Source organism: Vigna unguiculata, chromosome 2, assembly GCF_004118075.2.
Source record: "Vigna unguiculata cultivar IT97K-499-35 chromosome 2, ASM411807v1, whole genome shotgun sequence".
Lineage (NCBI taxonomy): Eukaryota > Viridiplantae > Streptophyta > Magnoliopsida > Fabales > Fabaceae > Vigna > Vigna unguiculata.
This window is the reverse complement of record NC_040280.1, coordinates 16,535,971-16,556,959: the sequence shown is the minus strand read 5'-3', so window position 1 is coordinate 16,556,959 and position 20,989 is coordinate 16,535,971. Positions and strand designations below refer to the sequence as shown.

General features: G+C 37.1%; 1 protein-coding gene across 11 annotated transcripts; it reads left to right on the top strand.

Annotated features, from left to right (window-relative positions):
- The first annotated feature begins 272 nt into the window (after nucleotides 1–272).
- On the top strand, nucleotides 273–19,503 carry LOC114173334 (serine/threonine-protein kinase PRP4 homolog). Of its 11 annotated transcripts, XM_028057653.1 has the most exons (17): nucleotides 275–786; nucleotides 1,164–2,371; nucleotides 2,483–2,658; nucleotides 9,926–10,068; nucleotides 10,150–10,218; nucleotides 10,865–10,937; nucleotides 11,494–11,650; nucleotides 11,741–12,032; nucleotides 12,175–12,289; nucleotides 12,396–12,559; nucleotides 12,767–12,841; nucleotides 12,950–13,062; nucleotides 13,189–13,290; nucleotides 13,598–13,662; nucleotides 14,101–14,149; nucleotides 14,255–14,281; nucleotides 15,221–15,662. In XM_028057653.1, the coding sequence occupies exons 1-13, from the start codon at nucleotides 421–423 to the stop codon at nucleotides 13,244–13,246; spliced, it is 3,009 nt and encodes a 1,002-aa protein (XP_027913454.1). In that variant the 5' UTR covers nucleotides 275–420; the 3' UTR covers nucleotides 13,247–13,290; nucleotides 13,598–13,662; nucleotides 14,101–14,149; nucleotides 14,255–14,281; nucleotides 15,221–15,662. The 11 variants fall into 11 exon arrangements, with proteins under 11 accessions (XP_027913453.1, XP_027913454.1, XP_027913450.1 ...); XM_028057649.1 differs by lacking the exon at nucleotides 15,221–15,662 and adding an exon at nucleotides 19,090–19,503 and having other exon boundaries at nucleotides 12,950–13,290; XM_028057651.1 differs by having other exon boundaries at nucleotides 13,598–14,149.
- The last annotated feature ends 1,486 nt before the right edge of the window (nucleotides 19,504–20,989 follow it).

Sequence of the window (20,989 nt, the reverse complement as noted above, 5' to 3'; positions counted from 1 at the left end):
TTATTTCAAAGTATTTGATATGGAAGAAACAATCATCCTCCTAATATTGAATATTCAATAATATTATGTTTTCTTTACCGTAATTTTCATTCTTGTATAAAAATTAATATTGAAATAGTTAGAACACGGGTACGAGATTATACCCATTATCTGATGGGGATGGGATGGAAAAAAGTTTGATACCCGTTGGATTTGAATATGGCGATGATGATGAATTTTTTATACAAAAATAGATATGGGATAGCGAAACTCGTTCCCACCCTGCCCGTTGCCATCCTAGTCAAGACACGTGGGAGGCTTTTCCTTCCGGTTAGTGTTCTCCCTAGAATTTCTGACCGATCCAACACAGAACCCCCGTGTTCTTCCGATCAACGAAGCCAAACCATAACCCTGAACTTTACCCAACAACCGTATCTGATCATGGCCTACGGCGATGGCCATGATTCACGGCGCAAGCACCGCCAATCCTCTGCTCCGAAGGACGCCGACAGATCCTCGAAGCGCCACCGCCACCGCCGCCGCCATGGAAGCAGAAAACACGGCGAAGAAAGTGAACGCGATTGCGAAACCGCCGATTGTGAAACTGCTCCGTTGGCTACTTCTCAGATTCTGCATTGTAGCTCTGGCACGAATCGTCGCGCCCCCGATGATGACGATGTCGAGGAGGGAGAAATTCTCGAAGAAGACGGTGCCGACATCGCGAAGCTAGACGCTCGATCTGATGCTAAGCCTGCTGAAACTGGCGTGCCCGGAGATCGAGATGATCAATCCAATACCTCAAATCTGGTATATCGGATTCAAATTTTGTGAAATTTATTTATTTTAAGGCCATTGGATTCGTCATTGTGTTCTTTTCGCAAAACAATACCCTTATATATTAGGTATTTCAATTTATCTCTCTTTTCTCGTTGACCATAGAAAAGGAGAATTTGTCTTTACTTCTTTCTCATCATTTCTATCCCCTTCACCTTTATATTTTCTCTCTCCTTGGATCCATTACAGAGTTTCTGTAGGCGTTTTAGTGCAGAATGGTGGCTTTACAGTTAATTAGTAAGAGACGTTACGTGTCTTCTATATTTAGTTTTGTTGATATAATGTGAACTTATTTGTTCTTTGTTGATCAGTAGTCATTTCTTTCTTAGTTACTTATTTGAATTGTGCAGGGACATTTTGTCAGGGAGACTTTGTTGCATGCCGAAGATTTAAAAACTAGAACACGGTGTATTGTTGATGATAAATTTATTAGTCCTGAATGTGAAGATGAGGCGTGCCGAAGGAGTCACTTTGGCAGTGAAATACACGAAGATGGTACGGGCAATGGCCTTTTGGATGGGAAGGATGATGGAACTAGTACATATTCTATGGGCAATGGACTTTTGAAGAATAAATCTTCGGGAAGGGACATGCGGCATGGTGGGGAATATGAATGTTTTAAGGGAAATGAAACACATAACGGTTATTGTGATGACGAGGACGTAGAGTTGGAGGGACAGAATGTTGGTTACTATATAATCTCTTCCTCAGAAAGTGGAGGAGAGAAATATAGAAGATCAAGAAGGTCATGTTCTCGTGATAGATATAGAAGTCCATCAAGATCAAATGGTCGTGCCAAGGACGGGTCTCGTTCTGGAAGTATAGCAGAAAAACATGCTCATTCAAAGAGAAGGCACCCTGATGAACAGGGGGGGCTTTCATATTGTGGTAGACTGGAGACTTACTACGGCCTTGATGATGAAGGAATGATGGCAAGCAGATGGGAGAATAGGGATTTGGTGGACAAAAGAAGCGAACACAGAGCAAGTTATCATGTTGTGGAGGCTCGGGATAGGGGTAGGGATAGGAATAGGAGTAGGGACAAAGATGTCAAGAGAGACTTAAAGATGGAAAAAGAACAAGAGAGTTGGGTGTTTAGAAGGGAGAAAGAACATGAAAGGAGCCATGAGAGGCACAAAAGGAATGGAGAAGAAGAGAGGAGGCAGAGAGAGGATTATAGGGACAGGAGAAGAGAAAAGGAAGTAGATAGGAGCTGTGAGACAGTGTTTGAGAGGGATAGGAGAAGGGAAAAGGAAAGATATCGAAGTAGAGAGAGAACAAGGGGTGATGAGAGAGATAGGGAGCGGGAGACTGCTGAACATGATGATAAGGGTTGGGAAAGAGATAAAATTAAGGAGAGGGAGAAGCGAGAGGATAGAGAGAGGCGCACAGGCAGAGACACTTTGAATTGCATGGGTAAGTATCTGCCTCATGAAGATGATTATGATAGTCGTGATAGGCATAAAATGCAGACAAAACAAGAAGAAATAGAAGACCACCAAAAAAGTAAAAAGAACTCCTTGCCTGTAATGGTTTATGATGAAAACAAACTACAAAGGTATTTAAATATCTTTAAATAGAATATTGCATGCACTGTTTTTTTTTCTTTATTGATGGTATATTTTAATTTGTATTATTTTTCTATCTGAATTAACTCAATTGTTTTCAGAAGGGAGGATGAACAAGATGAGTTAGATGAGAAGGTTACATTGCAATCACCTGATCAAGAAGAAGAACATTTCAATAGGGTTAAAGAAGAGAGTAGAAGGAGAAGGGAGGCAATCTTAGAGAAATACAAGAAGCAGCAGCAACAAGTGCAACAAAATACAGAAAACAAAATAAAAGGTTTTTGTTTTCTTTTCACCATATTTTGATTTTATTAACCGTCTTAATTATGATGACCTCTGAAAAAGTTGAAAATGTCTTTCTGTATTATGGATTGCAGCTTAGTAGTTAGTAGTTGCCTGTCTATTGCACTCCCGAAAAATATGATTTTCAACTCACTACTCCGTTTGTGTCATTATCAAGAAGGTTGCATCATATTTATCAAGAACGCCATTATTTTTAAATTAAAATTGTATAAATATATGTGGTATAACCTGTTCTCCTTTTAGATGCACATGTCAATTACAACATATGATTCTATAGTTGGGTCCTGAACCATGATATTCTCCCCTTCTTGGTTGAATTGAAAGGATCCTTGTCTTTTTTTGATACACAAACCCATTGCAAATGGTGTGGAATTTCATGGTTTTCCTTGTAATAATGTATATTTTTCTCTTACCTAGCTTTGAACCTGTTAGATGATATAATAGTGTGTTTAATAGTTGGGCTCAGCCCATTATGTATTTCTGGGATTTGGCCCATTATCAATATAAATAAACTGTCCTTTGTGTAGGGTTTACACAAGGGAGATTAATCCCAAAACCCTATTTCATCTTATTTTACATGGTATCTAGAGCTTAGGTTAGTTTACTACAGCCACCGTCCCGCCGCCGCTTCTGCCGTCGTCACCGTCGCCGCCGCCGCCGTCGTCGGAGCTGCAGTTTCGACTGACGACCAGACGGTTTTGTTCGTCTCGGCCAGGCGACTCCAACGCCGCAGAGATCGCCGCCATCGGAGTTCTCACGCGCCTCCATGCGCCGCCGCAAGCTCCGGCAGCCGCCACCTCTCCGCCGCGCGTGACGGCGCGTCGCCGGTCGTTTTCTGCGCCGATCAACTTCGCCTGAATCGCCTTCTTGAGCTCTTTCTGAATCTGTGGTTGTTGTTTCAATCGGAGCACCTTGAATTTTTAGGGTTTCTCCCTCTATGGCTTCTTCCGCTGCCAATTCGGGTGTGTCATCTTCAAGCACTCCGCTGTCTGAACCCTCTGTTTATACCAACTACGTCAATGTGCATTTATCCATTGACAAGTTGGATGGCACAAATTACGCGACATGGGCATCCGATATCAAACTTTGGCTCAAGAGTCAAGGATATGAAGATCATCTCACCCAGAGTGTAATTACAGTTGCTGCAGATGAAGTTTCCCGCTGGACGAAAATTGATGCCCAATTATGCATCGTCATTAAGTCCACCATTAACTCTTCGCTGAAACAAATGTTTCATTCATATGAAACATGTTCAGACGTTTGGGCACAGGCCAAGTTGTTATACACCAATGACACTCAGCGTCTTTATGGTGTTTGTCAGGATCTTTTCAAAGTTGTTGCTCCGCAGAGTCCTAGACCCATGGCTGAATATTTGGGCAAAATTCATGCCCTTCTACATGAGTTTAATGAGTTATTGCCTCCGGCCTCCACTCCAGCTGAAGAACTTGAGCAACGATCAAAGTTCTTTATGTTGTTGGCATTACATGGTCTTTCTGATGAATATTCCCATGTTCGCGACCAGATTTTGGGGTCTCCTGTTGTGCCCAACTTCACTGCTACTAGTTATGCCCTTTTACGTGTGCCAAGAAAACAAATCATTGATACATCTACTTGTGCTGATGATTCCTCAGTCTTGGTCTCTCAGCGGGATGATCGCAATCGTTCTCGCAAGCCGGGAAAGGGACGACCCAAGTGTGACCATTGTGGCAAATTAGGCCACAAGATTGACAAATGTTATGCTCTACATGGACGTCCTCCTCGGTCTGCTGCAGTAGTTCACCCTGATCCTCCTCCCCGATCAGCGACTGTGGATCCTGTTATATCTGATACCGCAGGGCACCCTGCCATTTTCAACGACTTTCTCAAATGGTATGAGGAACGTCAGAGTTCTAGTTCCACTACATCTGCCTCTGTTGCACGCACAGGTACATCATTCGTTGGCCTGACTCACTCTGATTCTCTTGGTCCTTGGGTTCTTGACTCAGGCGCCACAGACCATATTACTGGTAACAAATCTTTGTTTTCTTCTTTGTCTTGTCCGGATCATTTACCCTCAGTTACAATGGCTGATGGGTCTAGAGTCTCATCTCATGGTGTTGGTACTGTTAATATTTTTCCATCCATATCCATTGATCATGTTCTTTATGTTCCTGGGTCTCCATTCAATTTATTATCTGTCAGTCGACTAACTCGTTCTCTTGATTGTATTATTTCCTTTACCAAAGATTCTGTTTGTTTACAGGATCGGAGTTCGAGACACATGATTGGCACCGGATGTGAGTCTCATGGTCTGTATCATCTTCGTCCTCCTTCACATGTTGGCGCAGCTATGGAATCACCATCCCTTCTTCATGCACAATTTGGTCATCCCAGCCTTGCCAAACTGCAACAACTTGTCCCCAGCTTGTCCAAGTTATCTAGTTTGTCGTGTGAGTCTTGTCAATTAGGAAAGCATAGTCGTAGTTCGTTTCCTTGTAGTGTCTCACAACGAGCTTTGTCCCCTTTTGCATTAGTTCATTCGGACATTTGGGGACCTAGTCGTGTTAAGTCTACTTTAGGTTTTTAGTATTTTGTTACTTTTATTGATGATTATTCAAGATGTACTTGGTTATATTTAATGAAAAATCGTTCTGAGTTGTTCTCTATTTTTCAATCATTCTTTCATGAAATTAAAACACAGTTTGGGGTTTCTATTCGAAATTTGCGGAATGATAATGGTCGTGAATATCTCTCTCAATCCTTCAAACATTTTATGGCTTCTCAGGGCATTCTTCATCAAACATCATGCGCTTATACACCCCAACAAAATGGAGTGGCTGAGCGCAAGAATAGGCACCTTATTGAAACAACTTGCACTCTTTTAATTCATGGTGCAGTTCCTTCACATTTTTGGGGTGATGCGGTTCTTACTGCTTGTTATCTTATTAATCGCATGCCTTCTTCAGTCTTGCATAACCAAGTTCCTCATTCTATTTTATTTCCTCACGACCCTCTTCACCCTTTACCTCTTAAAGTCTTTGGGTCCACATGTTTTGTTCATGATTTTAGTCCTGGCTTGGATAAGTTGTCTCCGAGAGCCCACAAATGTGTCTTCTTAGGATTCCCCCGCTCACAAAAAGGGTATAAGTGTTTCTCTCCTTCCCTCAACCGTCATTTTATCTCCGCTGATGTCACCTTTGACGAGTCTTCTTTTTACTTCACACACCCCTCTTCTCGTTGTGAGCCACCATCTACTACTATAGATATCCCTGTTGTGTGTGATCCTCCTAGTGTGCCCACTTCCAGTGCCACCTCGGATTCTCCTCAGCCACCTCCGAGTGTAGCTATTGCGGATAGACCACCTCTTCAGGTTTATAGCAGAAGACATCGTTGCCAACCACCAACACATGACTCACATCAAGTGCCGAGTTATTTGTCTCCTTCGGTTCCAACAACTGAGTCTGATCTTCCCATTGCCCTTCGTAAAGGTATGTGTTCTACCCGTAATCATTCCCCTCATTATGCTGCTTTGAGTTATCATAGAATCTCTCCATCTTTCTATACATGCCTTTCGTCTATTTCCTCTTTGTCCATTCCAAAATCTTTAGGTGATGCATTAGCCCACCCTGGTTGGCGTCAGGCCATGCTTGATGAATTGAGTGCTCTCAGGCATAGTGGAACATGGGATCTTGTTCAATTACCATCCGGGAAATCTGTTGTTGGTTGCAGGTGGGTCTATGCTATCAAAGTTGGCCTTGATGGCACTGTTGACCGTCTCAAAGCTCGCCTTGTTGCCAAAGGTTACACACAGATCTTTGGTTTGGATTATGGTGATACTTTTTCTCCAGTGGCCAAGATGGCATCTGTTCGCTTATTCATTGCCATGGCTGCTCTTCACCAACTTGATGTAAAAAATGCATTCCTCAATGGCGATTTGAATGAAGAAATTTATATGGAGCAACCTCCGGGTTTTGTTGCTCAGGGGGAGTCTTCTGGATTGGTTTGTCGTCTTCACAAATCTTTATATGGCCTAAAGCAGTCTCCTCGAGCCTGGTTTGGAAAATTCAGTAGTGTTGTTCAACAATTTGGCATGTCTCGCAGTGAAGTGGATCATTCAGTTTTTTATCGTCACTCCAGTGCTGGATGTATCTACTTAATAGTGTACGTTGATGACATTGTTCTCACAGGAAGCGACAACCTTGGCATCTCCCTCTTAAAGCAACATCTTTGTCGTCATTTTCAGACCAAAGATCTTGGAAAACTCAGGTATTTCTTGGGTATTGAAGTAGCACAATCCAATAGTGGTATTGTCATATCTCAGAGGAAATATGCATTGGATATTCTGGAGGAAACTGGATTAATGAATTCTAAAGCAGTAGAAACACCCATGGATCCTAATATTAAACTTCTACCTAAACAGGGGGAGCCTTTCTCAGATCCTGAACAGTACAGACGGTTAGTTGGAAAGTTGAATTATCTTACTGTTACTCGTCCTGATATTTCCTTTGCTGTTAGTGTGGTGAGTCAATTCCTTAATTCCCCATGTGAAGAACATTGGAATGCAGTTATTCGCATATTAAAGTATATCAAAAGCTCTCCTGGAAAAGGTTTACTATATGATTCCAACTCTGATACAAAAGTTGTATGTTATTCAGATGCTGACTGGGCAGGATCTCCTTTCGACAGAAGATCTACTTCCGGATATTGTGTCTCAATTGGTGGTAATTTGATCTCTTGGAAGAGCAAGAAACAAAGTGTCGTGGCAAGATCTAGTGCAGAAGCAGAATATAGAGTTATGGCTTTAGTCACATGTGAACTTGTTTGGCTTAAGCAATTGCTTCAAGAATTGCAATTTGGAGATGTCACTCAAATGACACTCATATGTGACAATCAGGCTGCTCTTCATATTAGCTCTAATCCTGTCTTTCATGAGAGGACCAAACACATTGAAATTGACTGTCACTTCATTTGAGAAAAAATCCTATCCGGGGACATCAAGACCGAGTTTGTCAACTCAAGTGATCAATTAGCAGATATTTTCACTAAGTCTCTTCGAGGACCTAGAATTGATTATCTTTGTAACAAGCTTGGTACATACGATTTGTATGCACCAGCTTGAGGGGGAGTGTTAGATGATATAATATTGTGTTTAATAGTTGGGCTCAGCCCATTATGTATTTCTGGGATTTGGCCCATTATCAATATAAATAAACTGTCCTTTGTGTAGGGTTTACACAAGGGAGATTAATCCCAAAACCCTATTTCATCTTATTTTACAGAACCAAGGACTTAGTCCTTAACATTTAAGGAGAGCAATAGCCATTGATAGCATGGTAGTAATTATTGTACGATACACGATACGATTCTCCACCTCCACGATACAAATCGCTTGAAGACTTGTTTTTGCTCTCGTATCGTGTTCATATAGTATGATTTGATCTCTAAGTCACATGAACTGTTCCTAATCACCCCTATTCGTAGCTTGAATCGTAGCATCCATGGGCAGAAATGTTACTCGTGGTGCCACCTCTCACGGCGACAACTCTTGTTGTGGTGCCTCTCGCAATGGTGCCTCCCACTGCCTCATGGTGCAATCCCTCCCAACGATGAGGGAGAAGAAGCTGATAGGCCTCTCGCTTCAATCTCTCCCAACAATGAGAGAGAAGAAGTTGATAGACCTCACGACTGCAACACCCCTCAAGGTGGCTACTGGCGCCAATGACTGTAACGACATCAACATACCTTGCTGGCTCGTGTACGGTTGTGAGTAAGGGACAGACAACCCTAGGGCTTTTAGTGGGGTTGGATTTGGGACCTGTTTTTGATCTAAAATTTTAGCCCACCTTTTTTAGAAACATTTTAAAGCTCAATTAGTAAATGATGACTCCCTGTAAAACTACTAATGTACCCAAAAAAAAAAAAGGTGACTTTGGAAACTGTCACTGCACCCAAAAAATTTAAAAAGGTGCTCTGAAATTGTCACTGCACTGAAAACTGACATCTTTCTTCCTTATTCTCTTTGGGTCAAATGTTTATCATCCCATTTATTTTTTCTCCATTTAACAAAGGAGTTGGGTCATACAACCTAACCCAATCCAACTATTATAATATTTATTAACTTAATTTATCCACTATACAACCACTCTTTTTTAATGTGGTTGTTATTATTAATTACATCTTTACATCTTTGTATGTTAGCTTTTTTAAATGTTTATGAATCTTACAATTTAGATACGAAACGATTTGTGATACGAAAAATAATATCTCTGATACATTACATGTCTCTTTTGTGGCTGTTTCACTGTGTTTCGCATCCTAAATACACTATTTAGCAATCATCAGAGGCACGTTTCTTTGAAACCTGAGGGGCTAGTGAAAGACCTGTGATGATTTGGGTCTTAGGTCTTGTCACATTAAGGGTTAAAGGATAAAGTGCCTACAGACCTCTCAGCCAACAAGTCATTCAAGAAACCAACATAATGAGCCATTTTATAGAGGCAACACTATGTACTGGCCATTCATGAGGAAAATCAGTCATTGGAAAAATTTTAGCTTCTATTGTGGCTTGCGTTTGCTTATAATGATACCTGTGTACTTATTAGTTGCTCTTGAAATATTTAATGGATTTATTTTTGGAAAAAATGAGGGCTTGTACGCCATAGAAAGGTTCCCGTTCATGCTGGTAAGCTTCTGTGTGGGAAATTAGTAGAAAGGTTTTGATAGGTTGTTATATTCACATTTGAAATCCCTTACTCCCACTTTTATTGGATGAAACAATGAAAGAAGTATTACAATTCGAAAGAATGTGTAACATTAAATGGAAGAGTCTAGTAGAACAGTTCTCAAGTGACTGCAACATCCCTACCTCCCAAATCACTCAATTCATGCTTACCTGCTCTTTTAGCTGTTCCTACTAAATTTGTCAACAATACAACAGTCCTCCCTTATCATTGGTTTAAACAATGGTTTCTTAGTAACATATATGAATATTGGCCATGCGAGTGATGAAAATGAGTGATGCTAGTGTCAGACCTGTTTTTTAATAAAACTATTTATGATGTACCAATCAATTTTTGGTTTAATAGACCAGAACATAATTATAACGACTCTGATTGACTGAATATCGACAGAGACATAAGAACTCGTATGTTAGGCTAAATGACTTGTTTGTTTATTGTTATTCCATACACCCCATTCTTCCACTTTTAATAAGCTTTCTAATGCATACTTTTTTTAACTATTGTTGGACAAACAAACTTTAGAGATTCCTCCTACCGTTCCTGATGTTCTCGATGATGTGGAAGTGGAAACATTATTCTCAGTCAGGAAATCTCCTCTGGTAAATGGGGTCGTTGCTTCTAATATGATCTCTTGCTCTGGGGCCCTTAGAGAGGGTACACCAAAGGTTTGTGTTGAAATTATGTTTTATTTTAAAGAAAGGTCAGGGTACCTATTTGGATCTCACATTCATTTATAACATTTACAGAGTAAAGAAGCTGATGACGAATTTTGTGATGATATATTTGGTGAGACACCAACTGGAGCTCAGAAATCAGTAAGTGTTCTGTTAAATTTTTTTTCTAATTACTCAATTCAATAAGCTACTGAGCTGTCAGTAAATTGATTTTGTTTCTAATTGAGGACAACTTGTACACTTTGGGAAGTTGCTTATAGCAAACTCTCTCCTGTTTCATATGTCCTGTATCCTTTTTAACTGTTCTTTCTGTTAATTTCCCCTCACTCTATGTATATTTACTTTGAAATAATTCGTAGCTTATATCTCTATCTCCAAATTCAACCTAAGGCTGTAATAATTGTCATTCCATTAGGTGGCACTTGGTATAGTGGATCGTTCATTTCCAATTAAACTACTTTTCTGAGGATGATATTATCAGGAAGGAATAAGATTCCTGAAATTTTTTTAACATGTTTGGTTCTTATTTAATTTTTGTAGGAATAAGTTTTTTATGGTCACTGGAAAGGTTAATAACATTACATTTAATTATTATGTGAAGTTTTGCTCTCCTCAACGAAGGTGGGGAAATTTATTCACAACTGAACATTCCTCACAATTTTTATGTCCTGGAAATCAGTTATGTTAAGCCTTACAGTTATTGATCTACTGTTTATTTTTTTGTTTTTGTTTTTATTCTGGATTTTTCTTTTATGTGTATATTAAGGTTTCCTTCCTTTCTTTGAAGGGTAAAGGAGAAGGTTTAAGAATTGAGAATGGTGGCCTACATGATAATTGGGATGATGCAGAGGGTTATTACAGTAAGTTACTTATTTGATTGTAACTTGCTGTTTTGATCATTCGTTTTTTATTGTTTCCTTTAGACTTGATTAGTTATTTTGTGCGCCTCTTCACTGTGTTCATTATTAATTGATTTTGACTACTTCTCCATCCACTGTATTTCTGCAAGTTCTTGAAATATGTGCTGTTTGGTTTAGGACATTTTCTTTTACTTTTTTGTTTATTATTTTCACTAGTAATTACAAAACGTTGTTTCCTTTTCACCTGGAGCAATTTTAGTTTAGTCATGGAGTGAAATATGTGGTTTGGAACTCAGCCTTATGTTTAATATTTGGCTTGAGTGTTTTTGTGTGCATCTTCAAATGACTTCTTTATCAAAGTATGTTATATATGGAATGATTCTTATGCTCTATACCCAATAATTTAATATTTTGGGATAGTTTGTTCGTGGCAATGTATTTACCTTTTTACCTTCATCTGTTGGGGTATATCCTGTCAGTGTGACTGGAAAAATCTCTTTGGGTCAAAACGTATCTGTTTTCCTGTTCAATATTACATTTTCATGCAATTGTGCAGGTTATCGATTTGGTGAAATACTTGATGGCCGGTATGAAGTCATTGCTGCTCATGGGAGAGGTGTCTTTTCAACAGTAGTCCGGGCAAAGAATCTTAAAAGTATTAGTGGTGAACCTGGAGAAGTTGCCATAAAAATAATTCGTAGTAATGACACAATGTGAGTGGCCTTGGTTTGTGTCTTCCCATTAAAATTTCTGCTTGTTGAATGTGTACCTTATACTCGCTGTTGTGTTTTGTGTTTCAAAAGGTACAAGGCTGGTATGGATGAATTGGTTATATTAAAGAAATTAGTAGGTGCTGATCCAGATGATAAGCGTCATTGTGTTCGTTTCCTTTCTAGTTTCAAGTACAGGAATCACCTCTGTTTAGTTTTTGAATCTCTCCATATGAATCTGCGTGAGGTTTTAAAGAAGTTTGGTCGCAATATTGGCCTTAGGCTAACTGCAGTTAGAGTGTATGCTAAACAACTTTTTATTGCACTGAAGCATCTCCGGAACTGTGGTGTTCTCCATTGTGATATAAAACCAGATAATATGTTGGTATGGCAACAGATAATATTTCTTTTGTTAGATTGATTATTTTGAAAGTAATATTAAATTCTTTGGTTGTTCTGCTTCTTCTCAAGAAGAAATTTGCATCATCGTTTCTTATTTTATTTCTTCAACCTCCTATTTGGACCAGGTGAATGAGGCTAAAAATGTTTTGAAGCTTTGTGACTTTGGTAATGCCATGTTTGCTGGTAAAAATGAAGTTACGCCATATCTAGTGAGTCGCTTTTATCGTGCCCCTGAAATCAGTAAGTTTCTTTGCCGTACAAAATTGAATATTCCCAGTCTTAACCATTTTTGTCATTTTGAATATTTTATGGGTTTTAACTGTTGGTTCAAACATTTTCTATGCAGTACTTGGTTTAACCTATGATCATCCATTGGATATGTGGTCTGTAGGATGTTGTTTGTATGAGCTCTATACAGGGAAAGTTCTTTTTCCAGGTTCTACAAACAATGACATGCTACGGCTCCATATGGAACTGAAGGGCCTTTTTCCTAAAAAGATGCTTCGGAAGGTAACTTTTTTATTTTATTTTCTTTGTTTCTCATGTTTTGAGACCGAAGTGTGGAAATTAATTATTTTACTGTTTGGATACATCAGGTTTTTTTTTTCTTCCCCTTTTTCCTCTGTTGCCGCATTAATTGCTAATTTATCCTCTTATATGGTCTGTATATTTTGTGTTGTTAATGATATGTTGTTGCTCTTATAATCATGTATGCAGGGAGCATTTATTGAACAGCATTTTGATCAGGACCTGAATTTTCTTGCTACAGAGGAGGACCCTGTGACAAAAAAGGTGAGCTTCATTCTGCTAGTGGAATTTAATTTAATTTTTTGGTCTTTGTTTGAATGAATGAACAGAATTTTAAGAGTGTTATTAATGGATGTTTGTTTTATTGATTAGGCAATAAAGCGGATGATTAGCCAATTTCAAGGATCTTCTCGAAAAGGTTTTTGTATTGGATCCAGACAAGAGGTTGACAGTCTCACAGGCATTGAATCACCCGTTCATCACTGGCAAGTGAACAATGTGCTGATTTTGACTACCAAAATGATGTTCACTGATTTCTGTACATAGTGTTTCAATTTATATTGAGATTCTAATTATTTGGCATTATTTATGTTCTCTGTACGGCCCAAGAGGTACCCAGCACAGTTGTTGGCCTTTGAAGTGAAAAAGCGTGATGTCTGGTCAGAGTGAACACTTCACTGGCAGTTCTTTCAGTGGAAAGTGCTCTTTATATTGTAAGATAACACGCCAAAGGCGGTTTCTTCCTTCTTGTGTGGCCATTGTGAAATCTATCTCTAATAGTTTTACATAGTATAGTTGTTTGTACTTTGAACATTGCTTTTGCAATTAAGTCCATTGAAAGTTTATTATGAGAAATTCAATTTCACATTAATTGTAACTTTGTGGTTCTATGATGATCCTTTGCAGATGATATACACTGGTTTTCTTTCCTCCCCTTTTTCTTTTAGATCTGGTTCCATCATATTTTTGGTTACCAAATCTGCTTGAATTTTAGAGTTTCTAATTAAGTTTTTCGTTCAGGAGACCTTCCAATGGTTTGAGGCATTCCTCTCGTGGTTAGATGCTTAAAAGGCACCCAGTAGAAGGTACCTTGACTTGTTTATTGGGAGATTAATTTGAAGCAATAGTAATTTATGATATCCATTTGAATTTTTTCTCTCTTTCGTTTCCAATAGCTGTGTATTATTTAGGGGAATAATTTGAGTTTAAATGATCTTTTTTCTGAGTCTCGAGGAAATTCAATGGTCTACTGAGCGTACTATTTTCTGTTTAAATCAAGGTAGCTTAGTTTGGGGAATGGGGGTTGTACCTTTTCCGTGTTTTACTTTTTTTTTGCCTTTTAAGTGTGTTGCTGTCATGGCTTGAATCAGGCTGTATATCGACATTTTATATGTTAAAATTATAGTTTATCTTTTCTTTCCATCATAAAATTTGATAATTTTCTTAGACGCGATGTTAAATTTCCTTTATTACATGTGCTAATGAGCTATCATTGCATTTTATCCATGGCTGTCATCCGGGAGGCATTCCATTGGAGGTGTTTGGCTGTATTCTTGAAGCAAGCTCTAATCTGTGAGTAATTCGATTCAGAAACATTTTTGGGTTAAGCTTGTGGAATAGGATAAAGTTGATTCTACTATTTAACTAAAGCATCAAGATTGGTTTTTGCTTTTTTAGGTACTGTACTTTGGTCCTGCAATTTTTGTAAGTATGTTTGTAAGTTTAATTCCTTTCTCATCTTTCCCTGCATTGGTGGTCTCTTCATCCTGATACTTTTGATCACTTAGTTCTCATACACACAACCTACCAAATTTCTCTTAATAATTTCTAGATAATAGTTATTTCATTAAAGTTTTCAGCAGAGTTTCTTATTGTGAATGTTGGTATAAACAACAGTTAGAGTAGAGTTTCCATGGCTATTTTGATGCTTCTGACTTCTAATCGTGTTGTTTTTAGCTTTGCTTTTTCTGTGTTGTCATGAACCCCTAATGGTATTAACTTGCTGTCTGGTAAGGAGCTTACTTTTATCTTGAAGCACGGGGAGGCGCATGTGAATTTGTTATTCACTTTATCGACAATGGATTACTTTTGGAAACTACTCTTTAATCATATTTCCCATAATTTACAATAAAATGTTTCTTAAAGAGAAATTATGCTCATATAGAGACACATTTCATTAATTTTCCCTGAATGCACATACTACTGTCTTTTCTTATTTTTTATATTTGGACAATACAGAAAATTTTAGCTTTTAGTATTTAAATAAATACCTGTTCAATTATATTTTAGGACTTCTAAAATTACAAACTACTACATACTACAATCACAACATTCTATTTTATTTAGTTAAAATAGCTACTCACCAATAACCATAACCATCAATATACAAAAATCAGTATCTAAGCGACTGTTCTCTTCCCCCTTTTCTTTTATGTGGAAATTCAACAAGTAGAATAAATACAAGTGCCTTGTCTAGCAGGTTATAATTAAAGAATATAACCCTAATTCAGGGCTTGGCCAATCGTGTTGTTCTTTTCAATACTGCATATAATGGTGATACGAATATAAGACAGTTATTTCTCTTGAGTAATTGTTTTGCTATGCATTGTTTTAATTTTATTAGTTGTTATATTCTTTGATTAGTGATGAAGTCCCAACAAGGTGCTAAAAGCAAAGCCTACAAAACAAACAAGCAAAGGAAAGTCAACACAACTAAATACAAAGAGAAATACTAAATAAAGTCAAAGAAGTTGGCGAGATAGAGGTCTCTCTTCTGGTTATGCTCCTAGTAATCCTCCTAGGAAGTGCCTCTATGTTCTCGTGAGTCATAGACTCATCAATTAGTATATTGAGTGTTCAGGATAATTGATCCTCTGCTTGGCATACTAAGGATCCTACTATTAATGATTGTTGGTTGGAATGGTTACATGATGGGGGTTAGCTCAGATGAAGGATGGGAAGTCCCTATAAGTGATAGGAATGTTAATTAAATACATGTAGCAAAATGAATGCTACTACAATCAAACTTAATACGTGATTAATGAATCTTATTTTTTTTTTAATATTTGTGATTTCCTAAGAAAAATTATGCATAAATTAATGCTTTCAAAATATTAGACATACTAATAACAAAACTAGTATATCCCATTTTTTGAGGTACAAATGACAGATATTAAATTAAATTCTCAAATATATTATTTACGATAAGACCCCTATTAATATTTTCCTCCGAATCTGTATCCTTTTGATGTTTTGACATACTAACACTGAAAATAACATATTTCAAACCTTTGTGGAGACCCAGAAGAAACAAAAGGTGAGATACGAACCAAGTTAATGCTCATTCTAATCAACCCCGTGTCTTCCTCCTGAATAAAGGAATGAGGCAAGGGAAGTGGATTATCATGACACGGGGTAATTGTAAAATGTTTAGTTGTTTTCGAGTATATTATTTCGGGGTTTAAAATTTTATTCACTGGAATGTCAACCTTAGAATGTTATATTCTCGTGTTAACTCTGAACTGTAAGGTTATAATATATATTATATTCCTTGGAATATAAGGTTATTTTCTATAACTTCCATTTAATTCCAATAATTTTGAATTTTATAAAATCTTTCTAGAACTATTGACATCTAAATTAGATTTTTTAATTACTAAGGAATAACGTTCTGGTTATTTAGTATTTTAGGAAATGTCATTCATATAATGCTATATTATATCTTGAAACAAACGCACCTTGGATTTTAGGAGATTGAGGACATACAATTTTTTACTTTATTTATGAAGACAATTAAAATCGTTGGTATCAATCTTCGATATCAATTCAAAAACTGCTATAGCGGGATGACTAATGTTTTAATTTTTTTTTGTAGATATATAATTCATATGTATATAAGTTATACATATCATAACTCAAAAAATAGGAGTTTAAGAGAAGAAAGTGACAAGAATAGAGTAGCGGTGCTGAATTCAAAAATACATTAAACATAGAAGAGATAGATGCTTCATAAAGACCACTTGTGATGTGTTGCAGGGTTGTTCATTGTCGAACAGAGAAAGGGAGAAAAAAATATAGCACAAAATAGGGTTAGGGTTTTTAAGCATTCTAAAAAGGGGAATTTAGCCCATATTCCTCTTAAAAAAACTCTCAAAACGGTTCACAGTTCTGAGCAGAAAGGTAAACACTGGATCATTTCTACAGCAAAAGCCCACCACACAAAATTGGCCTTGATGGCTATGGCATCACCACCAGGCTTCATGGTTACTTGGGCTGGCCAAAGAACCCCTGTGATCACCACTGTTGAGTATGGGATTAAAATTGAGCAGTACAGGGTAAGCCATCCAATTTTGGCGGGCTGAACATTTATTCAACTTTTCATTATATAATTGGCATATTTTTATACTCATGGTCCTATACAATTATTTGATCTTAACAGTTCTATTGTCGTCCTATAGTGAGCCCACTGTACTCTTAATATTGTAAAATGCTACAATCTTGAGCAAGGTTTTAATGACCTTAGCAGTACAAGTTAAGATTGTAATGTCCTACAATACAATATGGATCAAGATTTAAATTAACTTAGTAGTATGTTATCTTTATTTTTATCATTAGGTCTTTGTTTTAAGAGAACAAAAGTGTATGTTGAGACTGAATGGTGTTGATAATTAGGTCATTCACACCGAACCATTTTTAATGGAATTTGTATTCAATTACCTCATTTTGTTCAGTTCGTCACACATTGTCAGGTGTATAATTTCAAATGTCTCATCTCTAGACAGGATCAATAGGTAACTCAGTAGATGCTAAAATTATTATTTTTTATCTGTTGGGCGTCGGGGGACACTTAAGATGATAGGTTGATTTCTTATGAACCCATATTTTGGTAGTTTTGTATGCTGCAAGAAGGTATGTAGAGCTAAATCTTATGTGGAGATTTCCCCCCTCCCTTGTCGTAGCAATGGTGCCAACTGCCATAGTTCCTACGCCAATTTAAGCTAAAAGCCTGAAACGTAGTAGGCCAAAATATCATATCACCATCCAACATTACTAAAACAGAAATTTCTTCATGAAGGTCCAGATTGTGATTAGCCAAATCTAAGCATTATGATATTGATTTTTGCACTGAACGACAACTATTGTGGTTCTCACGCTCCAAGTACCTCTAGCTCTAGACTTTATGTAGTTACAACCGGAAATAAGCAACAGTTTGAAGTCATTCTTTAAGAAATAAATAGTAGGAAGCTGAAGTCCTTGAAACTTTAAACTATACGATTTCTTACAGATGACATTTGTCCTATTCGATGACACTATTATTCTTCTCTCCTAGATCAGCTATGACGAAAACTGAGACTTCTTCCTGAGGTCAATATTGTGTCTGCTCATACAGATTCGATAAAGACTGGGTTTACTTGTTGGGAGTAAGATATGTAATTAACTCTTTTTAATTTGTTTTTCTCTCTACCTGTACCATTTCCTGTAATACAAAGTTGAATCTTACCGTCAGCTGAGGCCTGACGAGAAGGATTAAGGTCTTTTCCATGCGGAACAACTTGAGTTGCTGAAGGCTTTAGTTTTTATTGACATCCTCGGAGAAGCCTATGTCGTGTCAAAGATTTCTCCTCAGTGAAATTGTCTAGAAGTTGTGATATTAATTTTTAATACTAGCTACACCCAAATACAGGAATGGGTTTCTGTATCTAGTTATCGAAATAGCAAAGGTGCATTTAAGTTGAATTATTTCATTGATCTTAGGGTTTATAGTTTATACACACACACACACTCACAAAATGAAGGGTCTGCCATTAATGGGGAACTGCCCGCGTATCACCTACAATGGAATTGGTTATTAAAGTAGAGGAGAATAGAGGAACAAACAAGATCAATGAAAGTAAGGGGAGACAACCAGCACAGCATGTGATGCAGAGGAGAAAATTTACTTATGGTCTTCCGATGTTTTTCATGCTATGTACTTCTGGTTGTAGAAGGTTTTCACGTCCCTTTTCGTGTATCATGTTTACTGAGTTCAGTACTTCTTGATAACCACTATCTAAGTGGTTAACAACTTACAAATGGCTGCAGTAATCGTGAAAATTGATTGAGTATTCTAAAATACTAATTCCTGTGCCTAGCATGAATCTTTCGTTAGTTACATGTCACATTTTCTGATGTTATATTTCTGTCATTCCCTCTCTTAGCCATTAGCTTTTGGGGTTTATGGCTTCCAAATATGGTGATACTAAAGCACATGAACTTGTGCCATGCTGTTCCTGTGTTGGGTACCATTTATATATGCTTTACTTTTGGGGTTTTATTTTAGTGGTTTCTTGATGAGTGTGTATGAATGAGAAAGATGTTTATTGGTAAATACAATATTTGTTTAAATTTCTTTAATAAAATTTACTTTGAATCTAATGTTTTTGGATTAGAATTTTTCTTTGTAATTTCTTTCATTTGTAATTTGGTTTTGTAATTTTTTTAAACTTGTGGGTTTTATTTTGTTGTAATTATAGGTGTCAATAGTAATTGTAAGTAGGTTGTAAGTGGGGCCTTTTAAGTCCCATGTGAAGCTTCATTGGTTCGCCGAAGAGTGAAGAAGAAGCGAAGAGGCATGAGGTGAGCTATTAAGAAGACATAATAACTGAGACTCATTCAAGCCTTGTTATTTTCAGCCAAGTGATACAAAAGAGGAAAGAAAGCATGACCAATGACCAGTGCGACAGAGACATGAAAGGTGCCACACAATGTAGGAAAACATGGGTTAAATCTAGATTATTGATTTAGATCTAGGAATTTTAAATTTGAATCTCCTTTCCTTTGCTTTGTTGCTCCTCACTATTATCAATTTGCGGTTGAAAAAATGTTTGATTTATCTCGACTACCTTTTCAGGAAGATATAGAATAAAGATATTAATAAATGTGTCAAATTTAGATAGCAATAGATGAATAGATGGCTTATTTTTAATCTTTTAATCAAAGAGTTGATTTGTATGGTTCATAATAAATTTAAGAAACATAGAGTGATATTATCTCATTTTTTTTATCCTGAAATTTTATATATTTAGATTAGGAAGGGTAAGGTGGTTTCATCTACGGATGTAACATGATAAGTTTCATATGCTAATTAATTTTATAGTGAATACTGATGATGCAACTAGAGTACGTCCTAAGTTAGCTACATTGTTAATATTTTTAGAGAAAGTCAACTACATTTGCATGAACATGTGGGTAATCTTTTGGCTTTTTTAAGGATGCAGACTTCTATTTATGTGAGTTTATGTGGATCATTCATGATTTACAGCATGCTTGGAGAGAGGGATTTTAGAAGGTTTGATTGAAGAGTGATTCTTCTTTTGTTTGTTGTGGTTCATTAGATTAACGAGTAATTTCGTGAAAGTCTTATAGGGAGATGACGTCGATGTTTGCATTTTTGTAAGCATTTATAGTCAAAGTTCCTCATGTTTTTCGTAAGAAAAATTATTATGTTGATAAGTTAGTTAATTTGGCTTTCATTTATAAAAAACAATATAAGTCAGTGGTTTAATGTTTTATCTACATGTATCTATTTATATTTCTTTCTCATAATAGGTATTGTGAAGTTTAATTTTTATCATGGGTATGGTGTGGTCCCTTGTACCGTCCCAATCGCCTAGGCCTGACCCAGAGCCTAAAGTTGAATATGAAGATGGATAAATTGTCCATTGACCAACTCTAGCACATATGATTCCTTCTTTCAGCTTATTAGAAATTGGAAAGTTTTGTAGATACAAAAAAGTTATTGGGTCCAAGGGTCTTAGTAGGTTTTTATTTTATTAACAAATTATTATGATTTAGAACATATCGTATCTTATAATTATTTTATTTTCGGATAGTTATTATATTTTTTGTCTTAGGGATATATGATGTAAAACCTTTGATGCTGTAAATAAGAAGACAACTCCAAGACTTAAGGACTTGGATTTTCAAGCTTAAAGTGTTGTTAACTTTGATTTAGATTATTCATTCTTTGTTTGTTCTTCAGTTTATAGCCCTAACTATTGACCAAAACAAATTGACGTCCACAATGGGTAGTTAAAATTTATTGTGCCTCCACAATAGTCATAAGAAACCTTTCGCACGTGCAAGTCATAAGAAGAAGGTGGGTTTCTCCTTAGTCTCCAATTACTACTTAGTAATTGTACTATATCTAGGCGGACCAAGGTAACTACACGGCCAAGACCGCCTAGGTATAGCCCCACAAATAAAATCAGTATACAAGTAACCAGTCAAGCAGGATCATATAGCGGCCCAAGCCTCCTATTATAAAGGACAATACATAATAACAATTCGATGAATCCAAACTTAGAATGTCGCAAACACGGCCCTCAATATCAATAACGCTAACACAAGGCTTGGGTTAGGCCCCGACCCATC